This window comes from Protopterus annectens, chromosome 7.part1, assembly GCF_019279795.1.
Source record: "Protopterus annectens isolate FY-2018-M chromosome 7.part1, PAN1.0, whole genome shotgun sequence".
Lineage (NCBI taxonomy): Eukaryota > Metazoa > Chordata > Ceratodontiformes > Protopteridae > Protopterus > Protopterus annectens.
In genome coordinates this window covers 344,705,069-344,732,916 of record NC_056740.1, presented here as the reverse complement: position 1 = coordinate 344,732,916, position 27,848 = coordinate 344,705,069, and the positions used below count along the sequence as shown (strand labels likewise).

The 27,848-nt window shown below is 41.5% G+C and overlaps 1 protein-coding gene across 1 annotated transcript in view; it reads left to right on the top strand.

Annotated features, from left to right (window-relative positions):
• Positions 1 to 27,848, top strand: part of DNAH12 (dynein axonemal heavy chain 12) — a 4,520,724-nt gene that overhangs the window by 1,383,680 nt on the left and 3,109,196 nt on the right. The window contains exon 15 of the mRNA XM_044078497.1: positions 11,184 to 11,369. Coding sequence (XP_043934432.1) covers positions 11,184 to 11,369 — 186 coding nt within the window. The remainder of the gene's footprint in view (positions 1 to 11,183; positions 11,370 to 27,848) is intronic.

Below are 27,848 nucleotides of genomic sequence, written 5' to 3'. Positions count from 1 at the left end.
CTTCAGTGGATGCTTTTCGCCCAGTGGTCCTTTCAACAACTCCCTATGCACCACAAGATCATGATAACTCCAACTTGCAAAAATCATCTGTCTTGGTGGATGTTGTCCCCTCAAGTCCATCAAGGGAGACCCTTTATTCCTCCCTCCCCGGTCGCCACGGTCACATCGGATGCCTCCCTGATTGGGTGTGGGGGGGGGGGCATTTTCAGGGCAGGACAGTCCATGGCACATGGCAACCTTTCGAATGCCACCTGCACATAAATGTCCTGGAGTTGAGAGCAGTGCTTTTGACGTTGCAAGCCCTTCAAGACTCTCTTCCCCTGGGGACTATTGCAATCCAAACGGACAATATGTCCGTAGTGTGGTATATCAACAAGCAAGGCGGAACCAAGTCCTATCCCCTGTGTTGAGAAGCACTCACACTTTGGCAATGGGCGATCTCTTCTCAGTGGTTTCTGATAGCAACGCATATGCCTGGGAAGTCCAATATCATAGCGGACAGGTTGAGCAGAGCTATTCTCATGCCACACGAGTGGTCTCTCAAACAATCTGTGACGGAAGAGATTTTTCAGAAGTGGGGCCTTCCTTGCTGCGATCTTTTTGCTACACCTCAAAACAGCAAATGCCCTGACTTCTTCACCCTCTTCCCCCTTCCAGGCCATCCCCCCAGAGACGCTCTAGTCCACGATTGGCTCGGGGACTTCTTTACGCCTTTCCACCCTTTCCGTTGATAACACAGGTAATTCAGAAAGCTACCGCCTTGAGAGCCAAGATGATTCTCATTGCTCCTTATTGGCCTCGACAGATATGGTTTCCATTCCTGCATCGTTATCTCTTGGAGCAGCCTTGGCATCTGGATCCAGTGCCAGATCTTTTGACCCATCAGTCGGGGCAGCTGCACCAGTCCCTCCATTCTCTCAACCTCATGGCTTGGTTGCTCCACTTCCGTCCCTAGCCAGGCTTCCTATGATTTCAAATCCCGTCCGGGATATTATAGTAGCTTCCCTCAAGGCTTCCACTAGAAGGATCTACACTAGTAAATGGCAGCGTTTTTTCCTTCTGGGCAAAGGCTAGAAATATAGATCCATTCACGGCTCCAATTCACTCGGTCTTGGATTTTCTAGCTGAGATTTTTCATTCAGGATCTTCATCCTCCACAGTAAAAGTTCAGTTGGCAGCCATCTCAAATTTTCACATAGGCCTGTTGGACTGCAGCATCATGTCCCATAAGCTTTGCAAAGCATTCCTTAGAGGTGTCTTTTTACTCAAGCCCCCGATCAAAGATCCACCACCACAGTGGGATCTAAATTTAGTTTTAACATCCTTGATTCTACCTCCCTTTGAACCTGCGGCTTCCTGTTCGTTGAAATTACTTTCCTGGAAAACACTCTTCCTAGTCTCTATTACATCTGCTAGGAGAGTATCCGAACTTCATGCCCTCTGCATTCGTCCTCCTTATTTAGTCTTTCACAAAGACAGAGTGTCTCTAAGAACGAACCCCTCTTTCGTACCCAAGGTGGCTTCGCAGACAAATTTAAATCAATCAATGGACCTCCCAGTTTTCTTTCCCAATTATTCGAACAGGGCGGAACAGAAACTGCATTGCCTGGATGTTCATCGCCAGCTCCGATATTATTTGGACAAAACTAAACAAGTCAGAAAGTCTGATCAACTCTTTTTATCTTATGCAGAGAATAAGAAAGGCCTTCCAGTATCCAAGGTAACCCTGTCTAAGTGGCTGTCTTCTCTGATTACATGCACTTATCAACTTAGAGGTAAAGAATTGCCTTCTAGGCCAAGAGCCCATTCAACCAGAGTGCTAGCTACATCAACAGCCTTTCAAGCTAGGCTACCAATAGACACTATTTGTGCAGCAGCCACATGGGCCTCTCCTCGTACCTTTGTTTCGCATTACAAATTGGACATGGCCTCCAGAAACAGGGCAAACTTTGGTTCCACCGTTCTCAAGAGTCTGTTCCAATGAGCCACCCAGGATGAAGGTGCTAGGGACGCGGTCCCATCCAGCAAGAATGAAGGCGAGATTGACAACTTAACATTGAGAAGTTATGTACCTACCATAACGTTCCATGTTAGTTGTCTTCTCCCACCTTCTTTCTTGCGTCCCGCCCACCATCCCCCTAGCCTGGACAGACCGAGAAGATTTCCCCTTCTTTGAAGGGTCCTGATCTTGCAATTCCAACCAAATAGCTTGTCCTAGGGTAGCTACAGCTTAGATAGCGATCCTTTCGGGGTTATCCCCTTTTCCTCCTCCTCTCCAGTTGGAGGACTATATTGCCTAATGTTGTTTCAGCTACCAAACGAGATCTGGGTAGTTATCGGCTAGCATCATGGGATATAGGATTGCCTCGAGCCGGTAAAATTAGCTCTCGAGCTTTAGTAAGTGGCAGAGTCGGAGCCGAGGTTCGGCTCTGAACCCATCCAGCAAGAAAGAAGGTGAGAGAAGACAACTAACATGGAACGTTATGGTAGGTACATAACTTCTCATTATGTTCCTGCGTAGGGGTTATGATAGAGATACTGTGGTGGATGCATTGAATAAAATTGTTGGATTCCACCCGGAGCAACAACAAGTGTTTAAAAATGTGGGGCAAATTTGTGTAAAGTAGGGTGTGGATCATATGTTTCTTGTTGCAACTTATAACATTTTGAGTGAAAAAATTTGTAAACTGGTCAAATATTATTGGACCTTTTTTTAAAGAAAGATGATGAGTAAAATAAAATAATTTGTAGCAAACCATCTATCTCTTATAGAAGGGGACAGAATCTAAGGGACAAGTTGGTGAAGGCTTATTTGTGCTACCTAGGGTTGGGAGGGTGCCCTAATGGTTAAGGTGTTTGCCTTACAAGCACAAGGTGCAAGGTTTGAGTCTCACAAGGGATAATTGGCTAGGCTTAAAATGGCTCACAAGAGCAGATAGCTTAGTATGAACCTGATGAAAATATTATGCTTCCTTTAAAATGTGTGGGTATGACACCCTGTAACAATTGTAATGTATGGAAGTGTGTTGTTCGTAATTTTAGTAAAATCAGTGGCAAAAAATTTGAACCTAACTATAAATTTTCTTATAGTTTCTTGGTTCATAGGTAGGTAGTAGGCTATCGGCCCTGGGGCCTATATAAGCCTAGCCAAAAAGGTTTCCTGGCTTTTGCCACCCAAGAAAATTATTTTCCTGTGCCCCTGTCAAGCAGTGCCACAGAAGTGATCCCCAGGCTGAATTTTCTATTTCCCATCTAGTCATCAAGGTTTTTCTTAAAGAGAGCCAATGAGTAGCTTTGCTTGACATGAATGGGTAGTTTGTTCCAGAGTATGGGAAGTCTCTGGGACAGGAATCTGTCCCTCCAGCATGTTCTGTTTATTGTAGTGACAAGGTTTAGGTCCCTGGAGGGTATGGTTCGAAGAGACTGAGATTTCTTTAAGTGTAGCATGTCCAACAGCTCTGGGTTTGACATAGACTTGTATGTTAGGCAGAGATCGCCTCTGAGTAGGCGATATGCGATGGAGTAGAGCTGAAGTTTTTTGAGATGGTCTGCATATGGCACCTGTTTGAGGCCGGTAATCCCCTTGATGAGGTATTTCTGTGACCTTTCCAATTGTTGTAGGTGTTTTGTGAGATACATGCCAAATGGGGCATTGTACTCTATAATGGATATGATGAGGGATGAGTAGAGAGGAACAATAATCTCCTTTTTCCTAGAGGAGAACCCTTTTGTGATGAAGTGTGCCATGTAGAAGGATTTCCTGACTACTGTGGCAATGTGGTTATCAAAGGAGAGACTACTGTCTGGTGTTATATATTGTCTTAGATGTCCATGCAACCTGTTTTATATTGGACAGAATAAGAGAAAATTTAAAGTTAGGTTCAGGAGCACATCAGGGACATTAAAAAGCAGAGAGCAGATAGCTCTATAGCTATGCATTTTATGGATAAACACAATAGTGATAATTCTGTAGTACAGGCTACAATTTTAGAAAACGTTTTTGTTAGAATTGGTTGATGTTGCACTGATAAAAAATGTATTATTATGTAAAGAAGCATTATTTATTTTAAAATACAATACTCTTTTACCAGGGGAATTGAACCATGAACTTAATTGCTTTAGTTAATTGTTTTGATTTATTATTTTATCACTGTGTTTGTTTAATTGTTTATTTGTTTTATTGATGAGCAAAGGTGTGTATATATAGGGGAAGTGTGTATAAGAAATGTTACTTATCGAAGGCTATCTGGCCGAGGCTCTAAAGTACAATAAATTTTTGGATCTGTATCTGGTTGTCTTTTCTTTATTCTTTGGATTGGTGGTTGTGGAGTTGGATTATCCTTATTGCCTGGATAATAGAGTCCCAGAATTTTCTTGGGTTGGATACATTTTCTGATTGAAGTTTATTATAGTATGATTTTCGATCTCTGATTATTAGCTTTTTTGAAGTGTTACGGAGCTGTTAGACTTCTGTTAGGACATGGGGTTATTTATTTTTATGGTAGTTTCCACTTTTTGTCTCTTATGTGCATGATTTGTTTAGTTTCTTTGATTAAGCAAGGAGAGGAAGTCGTTTTAACTCTTTTAGTTTTTAGTGGAACAAGGTTGTTAAGAAGGTTCAGGAAGGTTTTATTAAAGTAATCAATGGCATTGTCAAGAGGCATGGTTTTTAAGGGTGACAAATCTCTTACTTTTAGGCAGTCTATGAATATTTCTGGGTTGAAATTGGAGAGGTTCGAGATTGTACATAGTGGTATAACTTTTGAGGGGGAGAGGAGTGACAGTCAGCAAATGTAGGCAGGTAGTCGCTGAGGGAGTCAGGAAAAGTGCCAGTATCTGAGATAAGGTTAGGATGAGACACTAAGATGCAGTCAATGATGGTACCAGTGGTTCCACCTTTGTTTGACCTGGTAGAAGAGTTTATTAATTGGGTGTAGTTGTAGAGGTTAATATTTAGGGAGGGGGATTCAGAGTTTATCATGGCCCAGCTTATGTTTACGTCACCTAAAATAACTGTTTTATTTTTGATGTTAGTTGAAAAGCAGGAAAGTATGTCTTCAAGTATAGGGATGTTTGCCTTGAGGAATATAGAGGGCAGCAATGCATATGGATTTGTGTTTGTTGAGTTTAAGGAGGGCAATACAGTGTTCAGAACTGGCAAATTTAGGAATGGAATTGGTGTAGGGAGTAACAGTGTAGGAAGAGGAGTAAAGCATACTCCGTCACCTTTTTTGTCGGGTCTGTCAGGGAGTAGCATTTGGTAGCCTGGTGGGAGAATTTTGTTATTTTTTATATTAGAATTAAGCCAGGTCTCTGTGATGGCAACAGTGTCAGGTTGGTTATGGGACAGCGTGGAGGATGGGAATTTTATTTCTAATGTTTTGGGCATTGATTATAAAGTGTAGAAGTGTGATGCATATTGTGAAGGAAAAGTATAAGGGGAGTAGGAAGGTAAGTAAGATAGGAAAGAATTGAAAGTAGAGTGATGATTATTATTAGGTTAAAAGAGTGTATTGAAGTCTGAGACACAGTGTGAGTAGGTTTAGTTGAAATTAGAAGGGGTGATGCGAGGGATTGGGAAGTTGTGTAGGTGATTGGATGCTGTGGCAGAGTGAGAGGAGTTATGGATAGAATAAATGTAGAGGTAATGGGGGCAGGGTAGGGGAGTCGAGTGAGCCCGAGCATTAGCGAGGGCGAACAGAGTAGGGCCACTCCAAGAACGCCAGGTAAGAAGCATTTAAACAAAAAACAATCAATCAGTAATGTGGCAATGGGACTCTTCTGTAGTATATTTCTGTGAAAGGTAAAGGATGTGTACAAGTAAGCCAATTTGAGTTGTATGGATGGATGGGGGGCCTACAAGAGCAAAAGGAGGTGGTAGAAATAAGACAGTAAGGGTAACTAAGAGCTTGCTATGGAAGTACAAGTCTAAAGTTTCAACAATTTTCTAGGAGTATGTGACTTTGGTACACCTAATAAGGTTATAAAGGGCTATGCTAAAACTTCAGAGGGTGCGGGGGATTTGCTACAGGGATGGGGCCCAACTGCAGATAACACTGGGTCTGCTACCAAGCCTGCTAATATACTGTTATGTTGATAGATAACCTGTTGTATAGCAGATAGCTGGTCTCAAGTCAGCCGTTTGGTGGTTTCCAGCTTGTAGAATCAGGACGGATGGTTAAAATTCGCAACGCAGTGGATCCGCTGCAGACGGGGAGCCACCACTGATCCCGGGAACTATAGACCTATTAGCCTGATGAGCCTTGTCTGCAAAGCCATGGAACGTATCATCATGGAACTCATAAACAAAGACATTGGTAACCTCCAAACTCTGGATCCCACCCAGTTCGGGTTTGTGAAAGGCAGATCATGCCTCCAGAACCTGATCGACTTCTTTGAGGCAGTCACCAAAGCTGTAGATGAGGGTAAAGTGGTTCACACAGCCTATCTTGACCTCGCCAAGGCTTTCGACACTATGCCCTATTCTGGAATTATAGCTAAACTCAATAAACTAGGCATAAATCCCTATGTCACAAAATGGGTTGCCAACTGGCTCACTGACAGAACCCACACTGTAAAAGTTGCAGACTCCAAATCTGACCTCAAACCAGTGACAAGTGAGTACCACAGGGTTCCGTCCTGGGACTGCTCCTGTTTGGTATCTACTTCTCTGAAGTACAGGCTAACAGAGAAGGCCTCTGGCTAACGAAGTTCGCAGATGACTGCAAACTAGGAGCCATAGTCAAGTCCCCAAATGATGTGAAATTCCTACAGAAGGGCCTCTCTGAGACAGATGCCTGGTGTCAGAGCCATGGCCTCAAGCTCAATGCCAAAAAGTGCATTGTCATCCCCTTTGGTAAAAACTCTGTACCCATGAACTACCACATAGGCAGCAACCTACTTAACACCGAATGCATGATAAGAGACCTTGGGACCCAGGTGGACAGTAGTCTCTCCTTTGATAGTCACATCGCCACAGTAGTCAGGAAGTCCTTCTACATGGCACACCTCATCATAAAAGGGTTCTCATCCAGGAAAAAAGAGGTCATTGTTACCCTCTACTCATCACTCATTAGACCCATTATAGAGTACAATGCCCCTTTTGGAATGTACCTCACAAGACATCTGCAGCAGCTGGAAAGGCCACAGAAGTACCTCACAAAGAGGATTACTGGACTCAAACAAATGCCCTACACTGACCGCCTCAAAAAACTCCAGCTTTACTCCATAGCATATCGCCTACTCAGAGGTGATCTCTGCCTAACATATAAAGCTATGTCAAACCCAGAGCTGTTGGACATGCTACACCTAAAGAAATCCCAATCCCTCCAAGCTGCACGCTCTAGGGACCTATACCTTGTCACCACAATAAACAGGACATGCTGGAGGGATAGATTCCTATCCCAGAGACTTCCCATACTCTGGAACAGGCTACCCATCTATGTCAAGCAAAGTTCTTCATTAGCACTCTTCAAGAAAAATCTTGATGAGTGGATGGGAAATAGGAAATGCACCCCGAGGATCACTTCTGTGTCTCTGATCGTCAGTGGCACAGGAAAATAACTTTCTTGGGTGGCGTAAGCCAGGGAACCTTGTTGGCTAGGCTTGCGTAGGCCCTTGGGTCGATAGCCTAGTACCTACCTATGAACCTATGAAAAAAAGATAGGCAGGAGTTTGGTGGTTTCCATCTTGTAGAATCAGGACGGGTGGTTAAAATTCCTGACGCAGTGGATGCGTTGTGGAATAAAAGATAGACAGGGTTAAGTCAAACAGCAGTAGAGTAGTTTTTATTTGTAAAGGAGAAAAAAAGGTGAGGACTATACTAGAAGTCCATGCCTGTTATAAATGCAGTGGAGAGCTAAGTTACAGTTGAGGAGGTTAAGTGAGTTGTTAGGAGGAATCAGAGCATGGTACTACTCACGGTTACAGTAGTTAAGGGGTGCCATGATTGAAGTAACTATGTACTGTTTTGGGAGAGTCATAACCTCTCCGTAGTGTTGGGATAAAGACAGACTTGAAGCAGCCAGAGTCCAATTCTAGTAAATGGCCATTAGGTGGCAATGTTAGCTAGGTAAAGGCCAGTACAAGCACAAATAATGGTGTTGCTTGTTTTAGGGGCGAGGAGTAGGGACCGAGATTAGGTATTTATAAAAGTATTTCAGCATATATAATTGAATACGCTGTGGTTCTAGGGAACGGCATTCACCACGAGTATAAATATATATATATATATATATATATATATATATATATATATATATATATACATAAAGAGGTGTGGTTGAATATATCTGTCAGATCTTCGGATCAGTTGTTCATTTCTTGTGAAAGTAAGAAGCAAAAGAAGAAGAGGCAACCTGTGTCAAGACAGACTATATCCAGATGGTTGTTTAAGGCTGTTACCATTTGTTATACTTACCACAACAAAACAATTACAGGCAGGATCAAGGTCTGCTTTACCAGGATCTTAGGTTCATCTCTTCCTTTTTGGAAAGAGTTGGATTCTAGAAATATTCTAGAAGCAGTAACTTGGTCTCTAGGTCTAGATTAAGTTTGCTAGAACCCTTCTCTTGGGGCTCCTGTACTCTTCTCCTTCTACCTCTCAAATGTAGTAAACTAGGGTAGTGTGCCCATATAGCTAAGGCTACTGAAGCAATGATCAATATGATGAGCATAGTATTGTTGTGTAATTAAACTTATCACAGCAGTAAATGTTTGAATGATCACTGCTGGAGTAGCTGCCCTCTTCCTTAATCCCCCATATTATTTGGTGTGTTGTGTATGCCAGGGTGTAAATTCTTATTATTTTTTTGTTGTTCCCAGCATTGTCCTTTCAGGGCCCAGCCTCCCTCCCTCTCTGTGTTTGGTATAAACACTCTGAAGAGCTTGCATCCAAACCTTTATTTTTAATTAGCTCAGTTCAAGCTGCCTGACAGTCTGGATATGTGGAAAGTGATGCCCTGAGGCTTTGGAAGCTGGCCTGCTGTTACATCCTTGTTATGATATACTCTATATAGATAAGACTACTGCAGCAATGATCATTTGAACATGTACTATTGTGGTAACTTTGCTTACGTAACTATACTACTGTTTTCTTTGTCTTGGGTCTTCCTGTCCAGTCGATGAAATTTACAGATGGGGAAGACAGGACACACTTGCCAGATTCCACTCTTCACACTGAATGCATTTAACTTAATGTTGAAAAATACAGGAGTGAAATGGTATGTAAAAGCAGCTGCAGGACATTGTGCTGTTGTTGTAGCATCTCTAACAACACATTCCAGGGTGAACCATGTCCAGGTACACAAAGTAAGACAGACTGTATTGGTAAACTCCCTACAATGCCCTTCTCCATCCCCTTTCCATGCAACAACATACCTTCAATCTAAAATGCCTAAAAATAAATCTCAGTAAAACAATTGCAAGGTTTTTTTATTACCCTAAAATGCCTTCATGCAGGTAAGGCTGTCTGGAACAGTACAAGAGCCAGGACCCAGTAATGGCCAACTAAAAACTGAGGAATCCATAAAACATCTAAGCATCAGGTTATACCCTTAACTTACCTGCATTTAAAAAGGCAGCCCATCTTTCTGTTCTGCTTGCATTACTCATTGGCAACCTCACCTACTAGAGCTTCAGCTAGAACACTGTAATGCCTTACAACACCTGCTCACTGTTGAGGATTTTCTCAGATCCCTAAGATCATCAAGTTCCTGTTCCTTAACCCTCATTATTCCCTTTATTTCTCTGACTTGTGCAAATAATTTCTTTTCATATTTTGGCCCATTCATCTGGATTGCCGTGTTAACTGCGTGGCTAATTACTACCTCCTTCTGTAAACAGCTTAAACCTTAAATAACAACTTGAATGGAAAAGCTTTGGAGCTGTAACCTAATTCCCTTCATAAGCTATAGCCATATCATTTAATGCAGAAATCTTTGCATATGTAGTATCCTTACATGGCATAACATGAGTATTGCAGCATGTGTGTGAATAATATATAGTCACAGCTAGTACCCAAGACAGCTGTCTTTTATTTTATTTTGCATTTGTTTACCAGGGTAGTTGAACACTCTGTACTTTCGTATAACTGTTCCAGTTCCTCCAACTTCTCTAACAGAATAATATCAAGGAACTTGTGTGCTTACTGATTAACAACAGTCTCTGATGTTTGCTCTTCTCCTGTTTTTGGATATAAATTTGTCTGTTCGTTTATTATAGTCAACCTATTGATTTTTTTGTAAAACTATTGCATTTTGTAAAATGGGCAAGTACATTTATGTGTATATATATATATATATATATATATATATATATATATATATATATATACTATGCATAATGATGCATCCTTTATTTTTACTGTACATTTTATAATCTTGTCAAAGCTATGAATGAAAAGGGGTCACAGTGATCTAGTTCTTCTACCTACAATAGTAAAAATGCTCCCAAACAGGTCTCAGAAATGTCTGGCAAACATTAAACCTTTCTGCTACACGAAATGTATTTCTTTGGCTAAATGTCCAAAAGATAACAGTCAAGGAAAGCAGACAATAGACACAACTGAAGTATATATCCAAGCTATGTCCATAGACACCCAACTGCTACATGTTCAGGCCAGCAAACAAAAGACATTTGTAAATTAGATAGTGATGTGTTTGGAATGATATAGGTAGTCAGTTTCAAACAGATAATTGTAGATACATAGATCATACATTCATTTGGTTTCATATGAGTATTACTTATGTGAAAGCTGGTTCTTTCAAGACTTATTTAAGATGTATTTAGAAATTTCTAGAAAAGTTCTGGACGCACGATTAATGAGATGTGTTATTTCACCATCTTCTCATCAGTTCTCATAATATTAACTAAAGTATTTTTTATGCTCTTTCATGCAGTTACAGTGTTATAGAGAACATAGGGTATTCAATGAATTAGCCAGTCTTTAAAGTGGATCGATTTTAAATGGTAGAAAATTATTGTATTGTAGTGCATGTTGTACACTACATGAACATTGAACTGTGTGCTTTATATTTAATGTGTTAAACTTTAAAGAATCCCATATATAAAAAATAATTTTGCTATTCATCTTTAATAATAATAATAATAATAATAATAATAATAATAATAATAATAATAATATGAACTAAGAGATTCTAACATTGTTCTGTTTTTCACACTAGGAACACATACCTTTGGTGTCTATCTTGTGCAACCCAGGGATCAGAACCCGTCACTGGCAGCAGATGTCTGAGATTGTTGGCAATGATTTAACTCCAGACTCTGGAACAACTCTGAGGAAAGTTTTGAAGCAAAACCTTACACCATACCTAGAGAAATTTGAACAAATCAGTGTGGCAGCTAGCAAGGTAAAGAATATTATCTTTGTTAGGCAGTTTGAGGAAAAATAATGAAGAGTTTAATATGATGTATACTTTTGGATATTATGGCAGTCACAGATGCATGATAAAGAAAGAAGTATGGCTGTGATGTCAGTACACTAGGATTTAGAATTTAAAGAAGAGTTATAAGTGACACATTTGCAGGAGAGACATCTTTCTTCATAAGAGCAAGGATCAAATTAATAAAATTAACACACAAACTAGGAGAGAAGGAGGTGGTACTTTTGGTTAGTAATTTTCACCATACCTCTCAACCTGGAAACATCAAAAATCTGGACAAGGCCAATGAAAAATAGGTACAAATCTTACACTGATTAACCTAAAATTTGCATACATACTTACGTAACCCCACCCACTACAATGGGATTGTGGGATATCAACTTTCAAATGCAAACTGAAGAACAGACAACCACAATATGGCACCAGAGTCCCCCTGCAGCCATTCCAATGAACCATTACCTGGCTATTTTGCCCCATTTACCATAAACACTAATGTGTGCATGCATACTGCTATACTTCTACAATGATTATTTGGATTTTATTTTACATTTTATAGCACAATCCACAAACACTAATGGATATCTGCTAAGCAAAGCAATACTGTCTCACAATGAAAATACACTAGACATTAAAACGTCTCTGCCCTTGAAACTCATATTCATTGAAATAGCATTGAAACCTGCACCACATCCAAAGAAAATGCATCTGGCCAGTGGTGAATAAAGATTACCTTTGGGCTGTTTTCAAATCATAAGCCCCTTGCACACAAAACAAGAAACATACATACGTTCTTTGATGCACCTTTCTGACTTTATTAAATTATATTGCTTGTATAATACAGTACACTTGTTAGACTTAAGTTAGAGTGCATTTTAAATTTATTGCTTGAACATTTTTACAGTAGGCAATGAAACAAAATGCATAAACCAATAATGATAAAACTGCCCAATTCAGAACATTTCCATCATAAAAGTCTACTGGAATACAAAATCGCATTTTAAATTTACTGTTTGAACATTTTTCCAGTAGGCAATGAATCAAAATGCATGAACCAATAATGACAAAAATGCCCATTTCAGAACATTTCCATCATAAAAGTCTACTTACACACACACACACACACACACACACACACACACACACACACACTCTCTCTCTCTATATATATATATATGTATATATATATATATATATATATATATATATATATATATATATATATATATATACATACATAAAAATAGAATGACAGTAGTGTACGCCATAGGCATCTTGCACAGCTTCTCACACTTATTTTCAATTTCAGTTTTTTTTTTGGGGGGGGGGGGCAAAAGGCCAAAAACCAGGGAAACATTTTAAACATTGTTTGTATAATTTTGGAAAGTTGCTAGAATAAAATGTGTTACCACCATGCATTTCACTACCAAGTCTTGAACCCAGGACACAGAACAACAAACCACAATGCCAAATCAGCAGTTTCCTGAAAGATAAGAAGACTGAAACTTAAATGGCTATCATTTAGTGAATTCAATTCTCAGTTTTCACCATAGCTCTCAACCTCTTAGCACAAAAACCCCGGACAAAGCCAATAATGGGTTAATACAGAATTCAGTTCTCACTTCTCACCATAACTCTCAATGTCTTAGTACAAAAAACCTGGACAAAGCCAATAATGGGGGAATACAGCCCCAAAACAGGGACAAATTTAAAGTACTGATCTTATAAACTTAGAAAATTGCTAGAATAAAAGGATGTTCTCCTTGTTTCACTGTTGCAGTAATTACATTTGGATTATCTGCCTGCAGGTAGCCCTCAGCTGGCCTGAATATCAAAGTCTTGGGCCCTGCATTGGATGCTGTCTTTTCTTCCATGACGTCAGGTCGTCAGGGGTATAAAGCATGTAGCCGATGCCATTATGTCAGTCTTTCTTGCTGCTCAGTGCCCGAAGCAGAAGCAGTTCGCAAGTGCCGGTCGGACGACTCCTGAAATTTTCGTTTTCGAGTTTCAGAACTAAAGTCTTCAAAAAAGCTAAGTACCCTGTTGGGGATCCTTTTTCTTGCTCTAAACAGATGTCAGTAAAACTTAACAGTTGTATTACCTGTGGAAAGCAAATACCTCATAAAGATTTTCTTTTGTACTGCATTCCTTGCTTAGGCCCAGACCATGATGTCCCTTGCTGTCAGTTTTGTGCCTTATTCAATCCTCGAATTATTCGTCGTCGGTTAATTTTTGCATCAAATTATTTCGGTACTCGGCTTAATTATCCAGAAATGGCTTTGGTAAGCCATCCGACTAGCGACATTCTGAAAAAACATAAAGATAAAGACAGAGACAGACCTCATAGGTCCAAAGCTGCTGATGACGCTTCCCCTAAGCTAGTCGCCAGTTCGCCGGTACTCAGTGAGGTGCTTTCGCAGCCCCTAATACCTGCTGCTTCAGATTCGTAGGCCTCTACTGAGACCCATTTGGAGTCCGGTATGCCATGAGATGCTTCTTCGACCATGGAACCTACGGATGTCTCCTCCTTGGATGTGTCCTGAGCCGCTCTGCAGGCACCGGCTTCTGAGGGTGTATTCAGGCCTACTGACTTGCATTTCAAACCGATGCGATCTTCTTCTTCTTCAAGGCCTAAAACTCGACCTACGCCTAAAAAAACGACGTCCAAACTGCATGGTCAGGCCCATATGTCTAAAAAAACAAATGATAAGAATGGCTGAAGACCTTATTACTTTAATTTGGGGAAGCCAGCCTTCACCCTCTAAGAGACCTAGAACTGATTTTCCTTTTGATTCTTCTGATCAGGATTCTGAAATTTCTGTTTCTTCTAATTACCAGGATTTACTCTTATCTACCAATGAGGATTCTGATGCAGAGGACTCCATACCCTCTGCTTCCCCTCCAGAAGATTTTACTTTTGGTGAAACCTTGCACACTCTTAGGGAGCATTTCTGATGGGAAAGCCAGGATTACTGTTAAAAGAAAAACACTTATTTCTCCAACATTCGCCAGAAGAAACAGCGATTTCGATAAGCAAATAAAAGCTTTATTTACATGCATGGAGACCTGCCACATCGATGGTGGAATGTCAGCAGTCTAACTTCTGTACAAACTGCAGGGGTTTTTATAGCCCCTTCTGCACGTACACACACATACTCAACAAGATGTTTATCAGACACTGAGTTTCAGTTAGGACAGAAATATGCAAGGAGTAACCACAAACTGTCATAAGATAATTACAAGTTCTGTTTTTTCTCGGACTGCAGATTAACATCTGCACATTCTTTCATGGTCAGCCTGTTTAAGCAGGTCAAACAGTTCTTTTAGAAATTCTTTCTTTGCACACAAGATAGTTTAACCCTTATTATGCCTGATACAAAGTAGTTGTTCATACAGAATTTTATTACATTTCCCCCCTAACAACACTTTTTATCAGCAAAATATTTCACTACACATCCTGGTCATACAACTTTTCATTTGATTCGTATCCTTTGTACCCATAATAGTAAGCTTTTGTCATATTGGCAGTTATTACATTAGACATCAACATTCGGATGCATGGGATACAACAGCAACCTAAAAACAAGAATATAATGGCACCAACACATACAGCAATTAAAATGTTCATAAGAACACTTCCCCAACTTCCGAACCAGTTCTGGTAGAATTCAGTCAATGGATTTTGTCCTGGTTTTGTCAGCTCAGACACCTTCTGAATAATTTCGAGGTGATTCTCAATTTCGTGCTGATTATCCGGGATCAATGAACAGCACTCCTCTTGGATAAGAGCGCAAGTACCTCCTTTCGCCGCTAGGGTGAAATCGAGCACCATATGGTTCTGCAACACTACTGTTCTCATTGCCGTCAATTAGTCCGTCACCAATTCTAGCACAGAAAAAGTTACATTACTCAAGGTCTCCAACAATTTTGACAATTTTCTGAGTTCCCAAATAGATTTTACTGTCCCATATGCTGGAAGAATACCAGCACCAGAAATCACATCATCACCCAAGTCCATATGTGATAGTCCCTTACTGTTACTGTGGGCTAAATCATGATGGTAGATCCAGGACGCATCGATTTTACCTATGGGATTAATAGGTTTATTAACAGTACGTACATTTCGTATTTTACCTTGGGGTAGTGTAAATACATGTCTTATTGCTGGTACCAAATAACCTAAAAAAACAACTACCAGACCAACTTTCTGGTAACCACTTATATGCCTTTCTTCCACAGACAAAGTAGCAGTCTTGTACCTTAATGGTAATATTGACAGGATGCAAACGTTCCCCTACATCTTGCAGCCCTAAAAACAATAGATAATACACAGACTTCGTTTTCTGGAAGAAATTAGGGTCTTTAACAAGTCTTTTTATAGGTGTAAAATGTGTTACACAACCTGAGTTATCTGTGGTACAATTATGAACTATTGTTATATTACACTGGCTCCACCCAACTCTGTTTTTACCAAGTTTTTGAAAGCATATCGTTCCATTTTGACGACCCATGAGAGGTAATGCTATTTTATTCTTTGATGTAACATTTGAGGTGTCAAATATTAAATTGGTCCATGTTTCATTAGCCCCCAAAGGGACCGTCCTCAACATTAACCCCTCATGTACAGTAGGAATAGCAGTGCATACCCAACAATTAGAGATATTAAGAGATGAAGCATAAGCATACTTAACAGCCTGGTAGGTATTAAAAGGTGGATGCCAAACTGTGTTTTTCGTGTTCCTTTTAGTTCGACTAACAGCGTCTGAAAATAAAAATGGCCAAAACAGAAACACAGAAATCACAATGATTGTTAACAAAATTATTGTACAATATTTCTGTGGGAAAGGCTGCTCCCGTGTATTATCATTGTCTCTTTGTCTTCTTTCAGGTACGAGATACTTCATTTCTTCGTTCGAAGAAAACTAAAATGGATACACACCTACACAAAAATATTAAAAATAAAAATTGTACTCAAAAATAATTAAATACCACCCCCCTTTGTCACTTCTTAAGGTTCCTCAGGGGGACCGAGGTTTTTGTCCAGTTCAAACTGTTTCACCAGTTTACAATGTGTTAAGTGGATCCACGATGTTCGTTCTTTTATTCGATCCGCAGTAGGAGTCAAAATCAGCACTTGATATGGACCTTCCCACTTTGGTGAAGCCCAGTTTTTTCTCTTGATTATCTTGATCCAGACCCAATCTCCGGGCTTAACTTAGAGAATTCTGCTCTTCTGTTGATCTGAAAAGCAATCATTTGTTAGAGGCGTTTTAGTTTTTGTCAGCAATTTTCTCATGTAATCTGCTAACTCCTCACCCCCCTCACGTTCCGCAGGCAATATCCCTTGCCATTGCGGGATGTAATAGGGGCGGTCATAAAGGAGTTCAAATGGCGTAATACCTTTGGAGGTAGGTGTGGTCCGCATGGAGAGGAGTGCCAAAGGTAAGCTGGTAATCCAAGACTGATGTGTCTCGGCCATGAGTTTTCGTAACTTACTTTTGAGAATACCATTATGACGTTCAACCAACCTGGCTGACTGCGGATGGTAAGCACAATGGTGTTTAAGGTCCATTTTGAAAACAACAGCCAATTTCTGAATAACTTGATTAACAAAATGAGTGCCATTATCAGAATAGATGCGTACTGGAATTCCAAAATGTGGAATAATATCATTCGTTAAAATTTTTGCCACTGTTGAAGCATCCGGATGAGTGACAGGAAATGCTTCAACCCATTTAGAAAACGCATCAATGATAACTAATACAAACTTTTTCTGCTGTGCAGGGGAAAGTTCAATGAAATCCATACAGATGGTATGAAAGGGATAGGGTGGAATTGGGAAGGTTGCCGGTGCAACACGTATACCACCCTGCCCATGAAAATGAGCACAGACAAGACAAGACAGACAAAAACGTTTTGCATACGCTACAAATCCTTTACTCCAAAATACTTGTTGCACTACCTGAACCATAGCTGCTGGACCATTGTGAAGACGGCCCATGAGTAATGAGGGAGGCATAACGAAATAAATTCGTTGGTAAAACGTATTTACCATTTGGTCCCATATTAAACCCCTGCTCATGTGTCACCCCATATTTCATCCATTTTTGCTTTTCCTGTTTAGTGCTTAATTCTTGCATGACCCACAAGGTGTGTAAATTAAGATTATCTGAAGGTTGTAGGTCTGTTTCAAGTGCAAAAGCGGATGTTAAAGCAATTTCCTTAGCGGTCTTATCAGCTAGGGCGTTTCCCAGTGCTACCGGATCTTTAGCATTAGTGTGGGCCACGCATTTACAAATCGCTAGTCTACTAGGTAGTTGGATAGCCTGTAAAAGATCCAAGATGAGGGTTTTATGCATGATTTCTTTCCCCGAAGCAGTAACCATTCCCCTGTTTTTCCATTGCTGGGCAAAGACATGCACCGTAGAAAAAGCATACTGGCTATCTGTATAGATAGTGGCTGTTTTACCTTCCGACAATGCGCATGCCCTGGTCAAAGCAATTAATTCTGCTGCTTGTGCGGACAAGTTCCTGGGGAGAGGATTAGCTTCTATGATGTGTGTACCAGTTGTCACTGCATAACCAACTTGGGTGTTACCTATCTCATTTTTACGGGCCGACCCATCTACAAATAAGGTCCAGTCAGTGTTTGGTAAGGGTTGATCTTTAAGGTCAGGTCTAGGTAAAACATTTGCGTGAATCATGTCCAGGCACACATGCGGAGTTCCATCAGCCAGTGTGGGGAGGAGAGTAGCCGGGTTTAGAGTAATACATCATTCTATAGTCATGTGAGGTTGAGACAACAAAATAGTCATACACGATAAGTGTCTGCTTGGAGATAGAAAAGTTAACTTATCCTGCAGCAGAATCACTGCTACCAAATGCGGTACTCGCAAGGTTAGTGGATGAAATAAAATAAGTGTCGCCGAAGCTTGAATGGCCAATGCCGCCGCCCCACCACTGCCTGCACGCAGTGTGGTAATGATCGCGCGACAGCGTCCAATTTACTTGAATAAAAAGCCAGGGGTCTGAGTTTGTCCCCATGCGACTGTAACAGGACGGATGTCATGTATCCGCCTTTACAGTCCACCATTTGAATAAAAGGTTTGGAATAGTCAGGGAAACGTAGAACTGCTGAACTTGCTATCAATTGTTTGATCTGAGTAAATGCTTGAATGGACCTATCCGTCCAAGAAATGGGATCGTTTGCCGCCATTGGGAGTGCAAAGATCAGATCCAATAAAGGACCTACTTCCTCAGCATAGTTAGGTATCCAATTACGGCAAAAGTTAGTAATCCCCAAAAATGACATCATTTCCTTTTTTGTGAGGGGCATAGGTGCCTGGAGAATAGCTTCCTTTCTAGTGCCATCAAGTTGCCTGCCTTGGTTAGATATTAAATAACCCAAATAGCGTACCTCTAGTTTACAAAATTGTAATTTAAACTTATTTACCTTGTGTCCTTCTTCTGCTAAAAAATGTAGAAGCCGCAGGGAGTCCGTTCTACAGGCAAATTCTGTAGGGGCAGCCAGCAGGATGTCGTCTACGTACAGCAATAGATGGCTTCCATGCTTCGGTGAAAATTGAGCCAGGTTCGCTGACATTTCTTGAGAAAATACAGTAGGACTTTCACAGTAACCTTGAGGTAATCGTGTGTATGTGTAATGTTTGCCCATAAATGTAAAGGCGAACCAAAACCTGCTATCCTCATGTAATGGGATAGAGAAAAATGCATTACTGATATCAATAACTGTAAAATATTGGTCTGTGGGAAGGATATCATTAAGTAGGACAGACGGATCTGGAACTACCGGGGCCCTTGGTACTATGGCTGCATTAACAGCCTGTAAATCCTGTACCATCCTGAAGGTACCGTCCGGCTTCCTTACTGGAAACAAAGGCGTATCACATGGTGAATCTGCGCATGGGATCAAGACCCCTGCCCGTAGTAATGCTTCAATTACCGGAGAAATTCCTCCTCCTGCTATTTTGCTCAACGGATACTGTCGTTTGTGCGGTCTATAATCAGATTTAGGTGTGATTTTGACCACACTTGCTGTTTTCATTAATCCTATATCATGCTGCCCAGTCGTCCACAAAGACTGTGGTATAGTCTGCAAATCATTTTCTTCTTGCGGACTCAGCATGAAAAGTCAGCTGGGCAACGCCCTATCTTCCCTCAAATGTACTGTAGGTCTAGCCTGCATAACCCAATTCAACTTTTGTACCTGAACCCCCCTGCTTTGTAACTGTTCTTCCGACAAGGTACTCCATTCCGTTACCTTTTTACCTACAGAGACCCAAGCCTGTTCTTCCTCTTTCGTTATAGATACATGCGGTGTAAGATTACTCCTAAAAAGTGCCAGCATATCTTTCGTGAGACTGCATGTGGCTGCAGGGTTTCCTAATTTATCCCAGTACAGCTGCTTTAAAACAATCTTCGTGATTTTATATTTAAAAAACAATGTTTCATATGCTGTATCAGGACCTATCAATTTCCTATAGTACATTGTACAGTGCAACTGTTCTGCCTTCACTGGTGGTTGGTGACCATACTTACTTAAAGCCAAATTTAGTAAGTCATTTGTTACGCTTTGAGGACCTGTAGAGACCAAATCATTACTATACCAGTAATGTAAATCTCCCTGTCCTTCTTGCAAAAATGCAGCTTCAAGTTGTACTCGCTTGGCCTGTATACCATGGGCTGTGGGGACTGCCGCTATACCAAAAACATGCATTAGGTCCCTTCCTAACAAATTAACAGGGCAAATGTGTGAAATAATTACACGAAACCTAATGGTCTGGTTTGTTTGAGGGTCTGTGAACCACAGCGGTCGAGACAGCGGTTCTTTATAAATCCATCCATTTGCCGCTTTTACTAATACATAATCATTCGTGGCTGCATCAGATGGCACAGCAGTATGTTTTAGCAAGGTCCTAGTTGCTCCCGAATCACACAAGAATTCTACTTCTTGTCCTTCAACCTGCAAACTAATCACAGGTTGCACCTCCAGTTGCATAGTTGACGCTAATGCTGTCAAGTTGACAACTTGATATTTTCCATCAGCAGCAAAACTGCTTTGCTCATGTTCCCATCCTGCACATTCCCCTTTAGTCTCTGTGTTCTCCTCCTCATAACCCTCCATAATGTCATCTGGTGGCCCCAGCCACTCTTCCTCACCGTCATATAGTCATGCTGAGGACTGCGCCGGTGCTTGTGAGGCACCCGGTTGTCCCGAGCTACGACAATCTCTTGCAAAATGTCCTTTCTTGCCACACTTAAAACATTCCCCCCTCCTTACCCTTCCCTCGTAATCCTCAGAGTGTCCTACATTTCCTCGCCCCCTGCCTCTGCCCCTTCCTCTTCCCCTGTTAGGATGACCTTGCAGCAACATAATTGTGCCATCCGAATTAACCGTGAGGGTTTGTGCTTGTTTTTTCTTTTTATCCGCTATATATTTCTCTGCATGCCTAGCATATTCTAACAAAAGTTGTAACCATGCCGTTCTATGGTCTATCATATGTTTAGTAATAAAATTACTAATCGGAGATCTGCACCCTTTCAAAAAGGCATTCTTCAGCTGTTGTTCATATGATGTCTGCCTCCTGATTAGTGGGCACTTCTATGCCACTATGGTCATTAAAAATGACAGTTAAACGCTGTAAGTAATGGTCTATTTTCTCGTCCTTGGACTGTACGCATTGATTAATGCGTGTCCAGTCCGCACGTGCCTTCCATTTTTCTGCGACTCGCTCAAGTAACGTTTTAAGTTGCCTCTCAAATTCCGCGGTATTATGACCAAGAGGCTCCCCGTCCTCCGTAAGGGGTTTCCAATTTCCACAGATAAGGTGCCAGTCAGGACCTAAAATCTGTCGGAGTACCTGTTCACATTCAATACTATTAAGTTTATAACTTATTTGCATACCGTGCATGTCATCGGCGAATTTCTTAATGTTGTCTTTTGGGTGGGGGATTCCTTCTACGGCTTTTCTATTGTCTTTTTTGGTCCATGGGCGGTAAACCAGGATTGTGGGACCCTGTCCGTCCATACCCGCCTGTGGATTTGCTACTTGAATCAAAGGGTATTCGCCCTCGCTATCTGGTACCGATTTATCCTTTTTAGCCATATTTTTACTAAGGTATATTTTATTTGCCTCCTCAAGCCATTTTTGTGCCTGTGGAAAACCCACCTTCTTTTGGTCTTTTACTCTACTGCCTGCGTCTCTGCACAGGTCCCTTACCAACCTCTGACATTGGTACTTATCTAATTTTCCTGAAAACTGATACTCCGTCTTCCATTTGTCTAAATATTTTAGATTTTTTGGATGTAGTTTAAACATATGTTGTTCATCTTCACTAACTTCAGTTTTTTCTGTTGAACAGCAACTATTTCCTGTTCCCATTTCCCTTATTTAAAAGAGAAAGTATTCCTTTTTCCTGAAATCTCTAGCTATCTTTAGAATTTTTACTTAAAGATAGTCCTTTTTAACAAACAATTGTCCCGTATGACTAGTCCCTTCCTTTTTTCCCTATCCGTTATTGAAAAGAGGGAAAGCTTACCTTGCTGTGAATCTTCTGCCCTTTCGTTCATCACCGTCTCGCGGATTGAATCAAGAGTGACTGGCCTCTACTTACGACAAGATTTCGTCGGAGGTCTTTCACTTATCAGGGAGTCCAAGATTCGTTCTCCCTTCCTGTACAGGTTTTCAGTCCCTCTTGTGTGATTCGCACCGTGAAGAGGTGGCCCCACATTGGGCGCCAGAAAATGTTAAAAGAAAAACACTTATTTCTCCAACATTCGCCAGAAGAAACACAGCGATTTCGATAAGCAAATAAAAGCTTTATTTACATGCATGGAGACCTGCCACATCGATGGTGGAATGTCAGCAGTCTAACTTCTGTACAAACTGCAGGGGTTTTTATAGCCCCTTCTGCACGTACACACACATACTCAACAAGATGTTTATCAGACACTGAGTTTCAGTTAGGACAGAAATATGCAAGGAGTAACCACAAACTGTCATAATATAATTACACGTTCTGTTTTTTCTCGGACTGCAGATTAACATCTGCACATTCTTTCATGGTCAGCCTGTTTAAACAGGTCAAACAGTTCTTTTAGAAATTCTTTCTTTGCGCACAAGATAGTTTAACCCTTATTATGCCTGATACAAAGTAGTTGTTCATGCAGAATTTTATTACAATTACTCTGACTCCAAAAAGAGGTTTAGGGAATTCTTACTCCTACCTCAACACAGGCCTTTAGCTATCCCTCCTGTCCTGGACATAATAGATGATGCCTTCTGGGAATCTAGCCTGGCCCCAGAAACTTTACCTCCAGCTCCCAGGAAATCTGACAGGTATTACAGAGTACCTGACTCTCACAAGTTCCTTTTCAAGAATCCTACTGCGGACCCAGAGACCATTTCACAGGGACCTAAAGGCATTAAGGCTACTACTGCCAAAAACCCCACCCCCTCTGATAGAAATTCCAGAGCCTTGGACAGATGGAGTAAGAAGGTATACACTTCTGCTACTTTGGCCATTAGGGCCTTAAACTGCCAGTTTCATATGTTAAAGTATTAGCAGCATATTACAGTACTACTTAAACAGAAAATTATGTTGATTTCTGACTGTGCTGAAAATAAAGAATTACAGGATTTAATGCATTCTGCTGAACACGTTGGTAAACATACTGTGCAATGTGGTTTTGACTCTCTAGATGCATCTTGCAGGGCTACTGTCACAGGGTCTGTTCTTAGAAGGCATGCTTGGCTTAAGGAGCAACATTTGCCAGATCATATTAAAGTTAAATTACTGGATGCTCCTTTAAACCAAGACTGCCTGTTTGGCAACAAAGCAGAAGTACTTAAAAAGGTGGAGGAAAAAGCTAAATCTATGCAAACTGTTAAAGATTTCCTGCAAGTACAGCCTCCCAGATTTAGTGGGCATTGTCCTTCTAAGAATTGGTCCTTTCCTGTCTCTTCCAGGCCTTCTCAGTCCAAACCCAGGAACAGCAGACCACCTAGGCTACAGTCTCAAGGTACTCACAGGCCTAAGAAGTGGGGGGCTCCCACTTCCAAAGCTGGAAGTGCTAAGACACCCCCCTATGGTAAACTGTCACAATGACTTAACCTTAAACCTTCCAAGCCCTGCACAACTGCTTGCTCCCTTAGGGGGAAAGATCGCCCTGCATGCAAAAAACTGGGAACTCATTACCCAGGACAAATGGGTTTTAAATATAGTTTCCTAAGGATACAGATTTCACTTCCACACCTTACCAACCCCAAACGGTTGGTCAGACCTACCCCCAAATCAGTGGGCAGAGGCTAAACAGCAAGTTCTCTCTCTTCTAAGTATCAGGGCTATTCAGCCTGTCCCAGCAGAAGAAAGGGGACAAGGTTTTTACTCAAGACTTTTCCTGGTACCCAGAAAAGACAGCTCCTGGTGTCCTATCCTGGACCTCTCTATTCTAAACACCATTTTGGTAATCCCAAAATTCAAAATGCTAACTCTTCATCAGCTGCTTCCTGTGCTAGGCAAAGATGCCTGGTTTGCAACCTTGGACTTAAAGGAAGCTTACCTGCACATTCCAATAAGAGAGTCTTGCAGGAAATACCTACGCTTCAGAGCAGGCTACATGCACTATCAGTTCTTTGCACTTCCCTTTGGCTTATCTACTGCGCCCAGGGTATTCACAAAGTGCCTAGCTCCAGTCATTGCATTTTGCAGGCAAAGAAATATTCAGATATACCCATACCTGGACGATTGTCTAATTCAGGCAGAAAGCCAGGACATGCTTCTAAATAATCTGGAATTTGTAAAGAAACTGCTAAGCTCACTGGGGTATACCATAAACGAAAAGAAATCTCATCTAGAAACCTGCCAACAAATAGTTTTCCTGGGAGCAAGCTTGAACACAGCTTCCCAGATGGCTTACCTCACTCCAAAGAAACAAGTTTATTTGACAGCCTACTTCAAACTATTGGCCTCAAAGACCCAGCTATCTGCAAGGAAAATCCTGCAAGCCCTGGAGTTCATGGCCTCTTGCATCCTACTATTTCCATATGCAAGACTGCATATGAGAAAACTACAATGGTATCTAAAAAGCCTATGGTGTCAACATTCTCACAGCCTGGAAACAATGATTCCTATCATTCCTTGTATAAAGACAGAGTTCCTTTGGTGGGCAGAGGCTTGCTACCACAACAAGGGACTGCCATTCACTCTACCCCCTGCCGCCCAAACCCTAACAACAGAAGCATCAGACTATGCATGGGGGGGCTCACTTGGCAGGGCAGTGCATTCAGGGCAAATGGAACCCGAGTCAAATGCACCTGCATATCAATCAAAAAAAAATGTTAGCTGTACGGAATTCTTTGACAGCCTTCAAGGACCACATTCTTCCAGGACAATTATTGTTAAAGACAGACAACACCACTGTTATGTGGTACATAAACATGCAAGGGGTACCCACTCGTACCTTCTCTGCAGACTAGCCATGGCTCTGTGAAACACAGCCTTGAGCTACCAAGTGCACCTACAATCTCAATTCCTGCCAGGCAAGCTAAATTCACTGGCAGGCGACCTAAGCAGAAATCTCATGGACCCACACGAGTGGAAACTGAAACCAAAGATATTCAGCATTTTGAGAAACAAATGGGGGAACCCAGAGATAGACCTGTATGTCTCCCCTCAGAACTACCAATTGGTCACATTCTGCACAAGGACTCCCCACAGACAAGCTTGGAAAGTGGATGCCCTGTCCTTCACCTGGGAAAGCCTCTCAGTTTATGCCTTTCCCCCTCTGCCTCTCCTCTCAAAAGTTCTGCTAAAGATCAAACAGGACAAACCAAGGACAATACTGATTGCACCAGACTGGCCATGCCAGCACTGGTACCCCCTCTTGCGCAGTATGCCACCTGCCTCAGACCCCTTCCCTGCTGTCCCAGCAGGAGGGTCAGATTCTGCACCCCAGCTTCAAACCCTGAACCTTGCAGCCTGGCTAATTACCTGAGCTCTCCAATAGCATCCCTCAGTAAGCAGGTGCTAGATGTCATTCTGGAGGCAAAGAGGCCTAGTACTAGAAAATCCTATGCTGAAAAGTGGAAATGATACTGTTCCTGGAACCAGACTCAGGGGATGGGCACAACAGTGCCCAGCCTACCGCATATTCTTCAATACTTAACAGAGATGCTCCACAAGGGCCTTTCCTTCTCATCAATTAAAATTCATACCTTAGCCATTTCAGCACATTATAATACTGAGACACCCCTCTTCTCTCACCCCCTGCTGAAACAATTCCTCAGAGGTGCCAAAAATTTAAGACCACCCAGGAGAGCCCCTACTCCAGCCTGGGACCTTAACTTTGTATTGGAAAAGCTCACTCTGTGCCTCCTTTTGAGCCAGCTGCAACTGCCGAGTTGAAATTCCTTTCTTGGAAAACAGCATTCCTTCTAGCCATCACTTCAGCAAGAAGAGTGTCCAAATTACAGGCCCTCATGGGACTGGAGCCCTTCATCATCTTCCATGCAGATAGGGTGTCCCTCAGGACCAATCCTTCCTTTATGCCCAAGGTGGTATCCAGTGTGGCCCTTAATCAGTCCATTAATTTGCCAACCTTTTTTCCTAATCCACAGAACAAAAGGAGAATGAATACTGCACTCTTTGGACATGCACAGACAACTTAGATTTTATTTGGACAGGACTAAGCCTCTCAGAAAAACTGAACAGCTGCTAGTTGTCTTTGTTGCAAGGGCAGAGGGGAAGGCCATTTCAAAGCAAACCATTTCTAAATGGATAGGCCATTGCATTCATTTCTACTATAAGCACCATGGAAAACCTACCCCACAGGAGATAAGATCACATTCCACCAGGGCTGCATCTACCTCTACAGCCTTTCTCAGAGGTGGCCCTACCAGGGACATCCTAGAAGCTGTTACCTGGATCTCTGTACATACCTTCACCAAGCATTACCACTTGCCTATTATTTCTAAATCCAGAGCTGGGTTTGCCTCTGCAGTTTTGCATGGCTTAATAGCTGGTCCTAATGCTCTCTAACTGCCTCCTTCCTTCCTTAGATTTGGGAATCTACCCAAATGTAATGACTGCAACAGTGAAACACGAAGAACATAGTACAGTTGTGTGCACTTACCATAAATTTAGATGTTCGAGTGTATTCACTGTTGCAGTCCTGGTTACCCTCCCTCCAGCCCCCTGACTTCTCTTGGCTATACCTTTCTTCTTGTTTAGTGTATTTCAGCTTTCTGGTGTATTTGCTTTTTGTTGGAGGTGTAACCTTATATATACTTGCTTCCATTATGGGGGCACCTGACATCTGGGGCAAGAAAAACTGATGTAATGGCGTCGGCTGCATGCTTTATACCCCTGACGACCTGACGTCATGGAAGAAGAGACAGCATCCGACGCAGGACCCAAGACTTTGATATTCAGGCCGGCTGAGGGGTACCTGCAGGCAGATAACCCAAATGTAATGACTGCAACAGTGAATACACTCAAACATCTACATTTATGGTAAGTGTACACAACTGTACTTTTTGTGTTACCGTTTATTTTCTGAAGAATATGAAGTCTGAAATTCAAATACCTGTCATTATTTAGTGAATTCAATCCTTCAGTGATTTGCCACAAAAATCCTGAAAACCACAGATTTAATGAGAAACAGAACAAAAATATGAGGCATACATTCACAAGTGGTGGTTGCTAGGGACTTTAGGATCTTTTTACCTGTACCCAAGGGACAGGGTTTGAGTCTGAGTACCTCTAGCCATCAGGTGTATTCACCTGGGGGCATTTACACACACACACACACACACACACACACACACACACACACACACACACACACACACACACACACAAAACACAACACAGCAGAACCAGAGAAATAACTGTTCATGAGCAATCTGCAGTACCCACGCTTAGTAAAATAATTCCGTTCACGAACTAAAAGTATTCGCTTAGTAAAATAACTCTGTTCATGAGCTAAAAGTATAAAATACCTGTACCCACTCTTAGTTGTTTCCTTCCAATGCTTGCAGCAGCAGTTCCTTGAAGAAGCAATCAAGCAATCACTTGTGCTTGCAGAGACAGTAATTTAAACAGACAGTGAACCAGCCGGAAATGTGTGCATGTGCAGCAGCAGTTCTTTGAAGAAGCAATCAAGCAGTCTTTCCAGCTCGCACTTGCAGAGACAGTGAACTCCATTTAAACAGAAAGTGAACCAGTCATAAATGTGAGCCCTGAGCTCAATTCCGACAGGCTGACGGAGCTGACATCATCACGCACATGATGTCGTCAGCTCAAAAAGCGAAAGAAAAAAAAATGTTAAAAAAGCTGGAAAAAAATGGAAATGAAGGGGTGCCACTCAGGAATCATGGCATCCCATTATTTGGATCCCAAAACATGGTAAAAACTGAGTAATTTGGT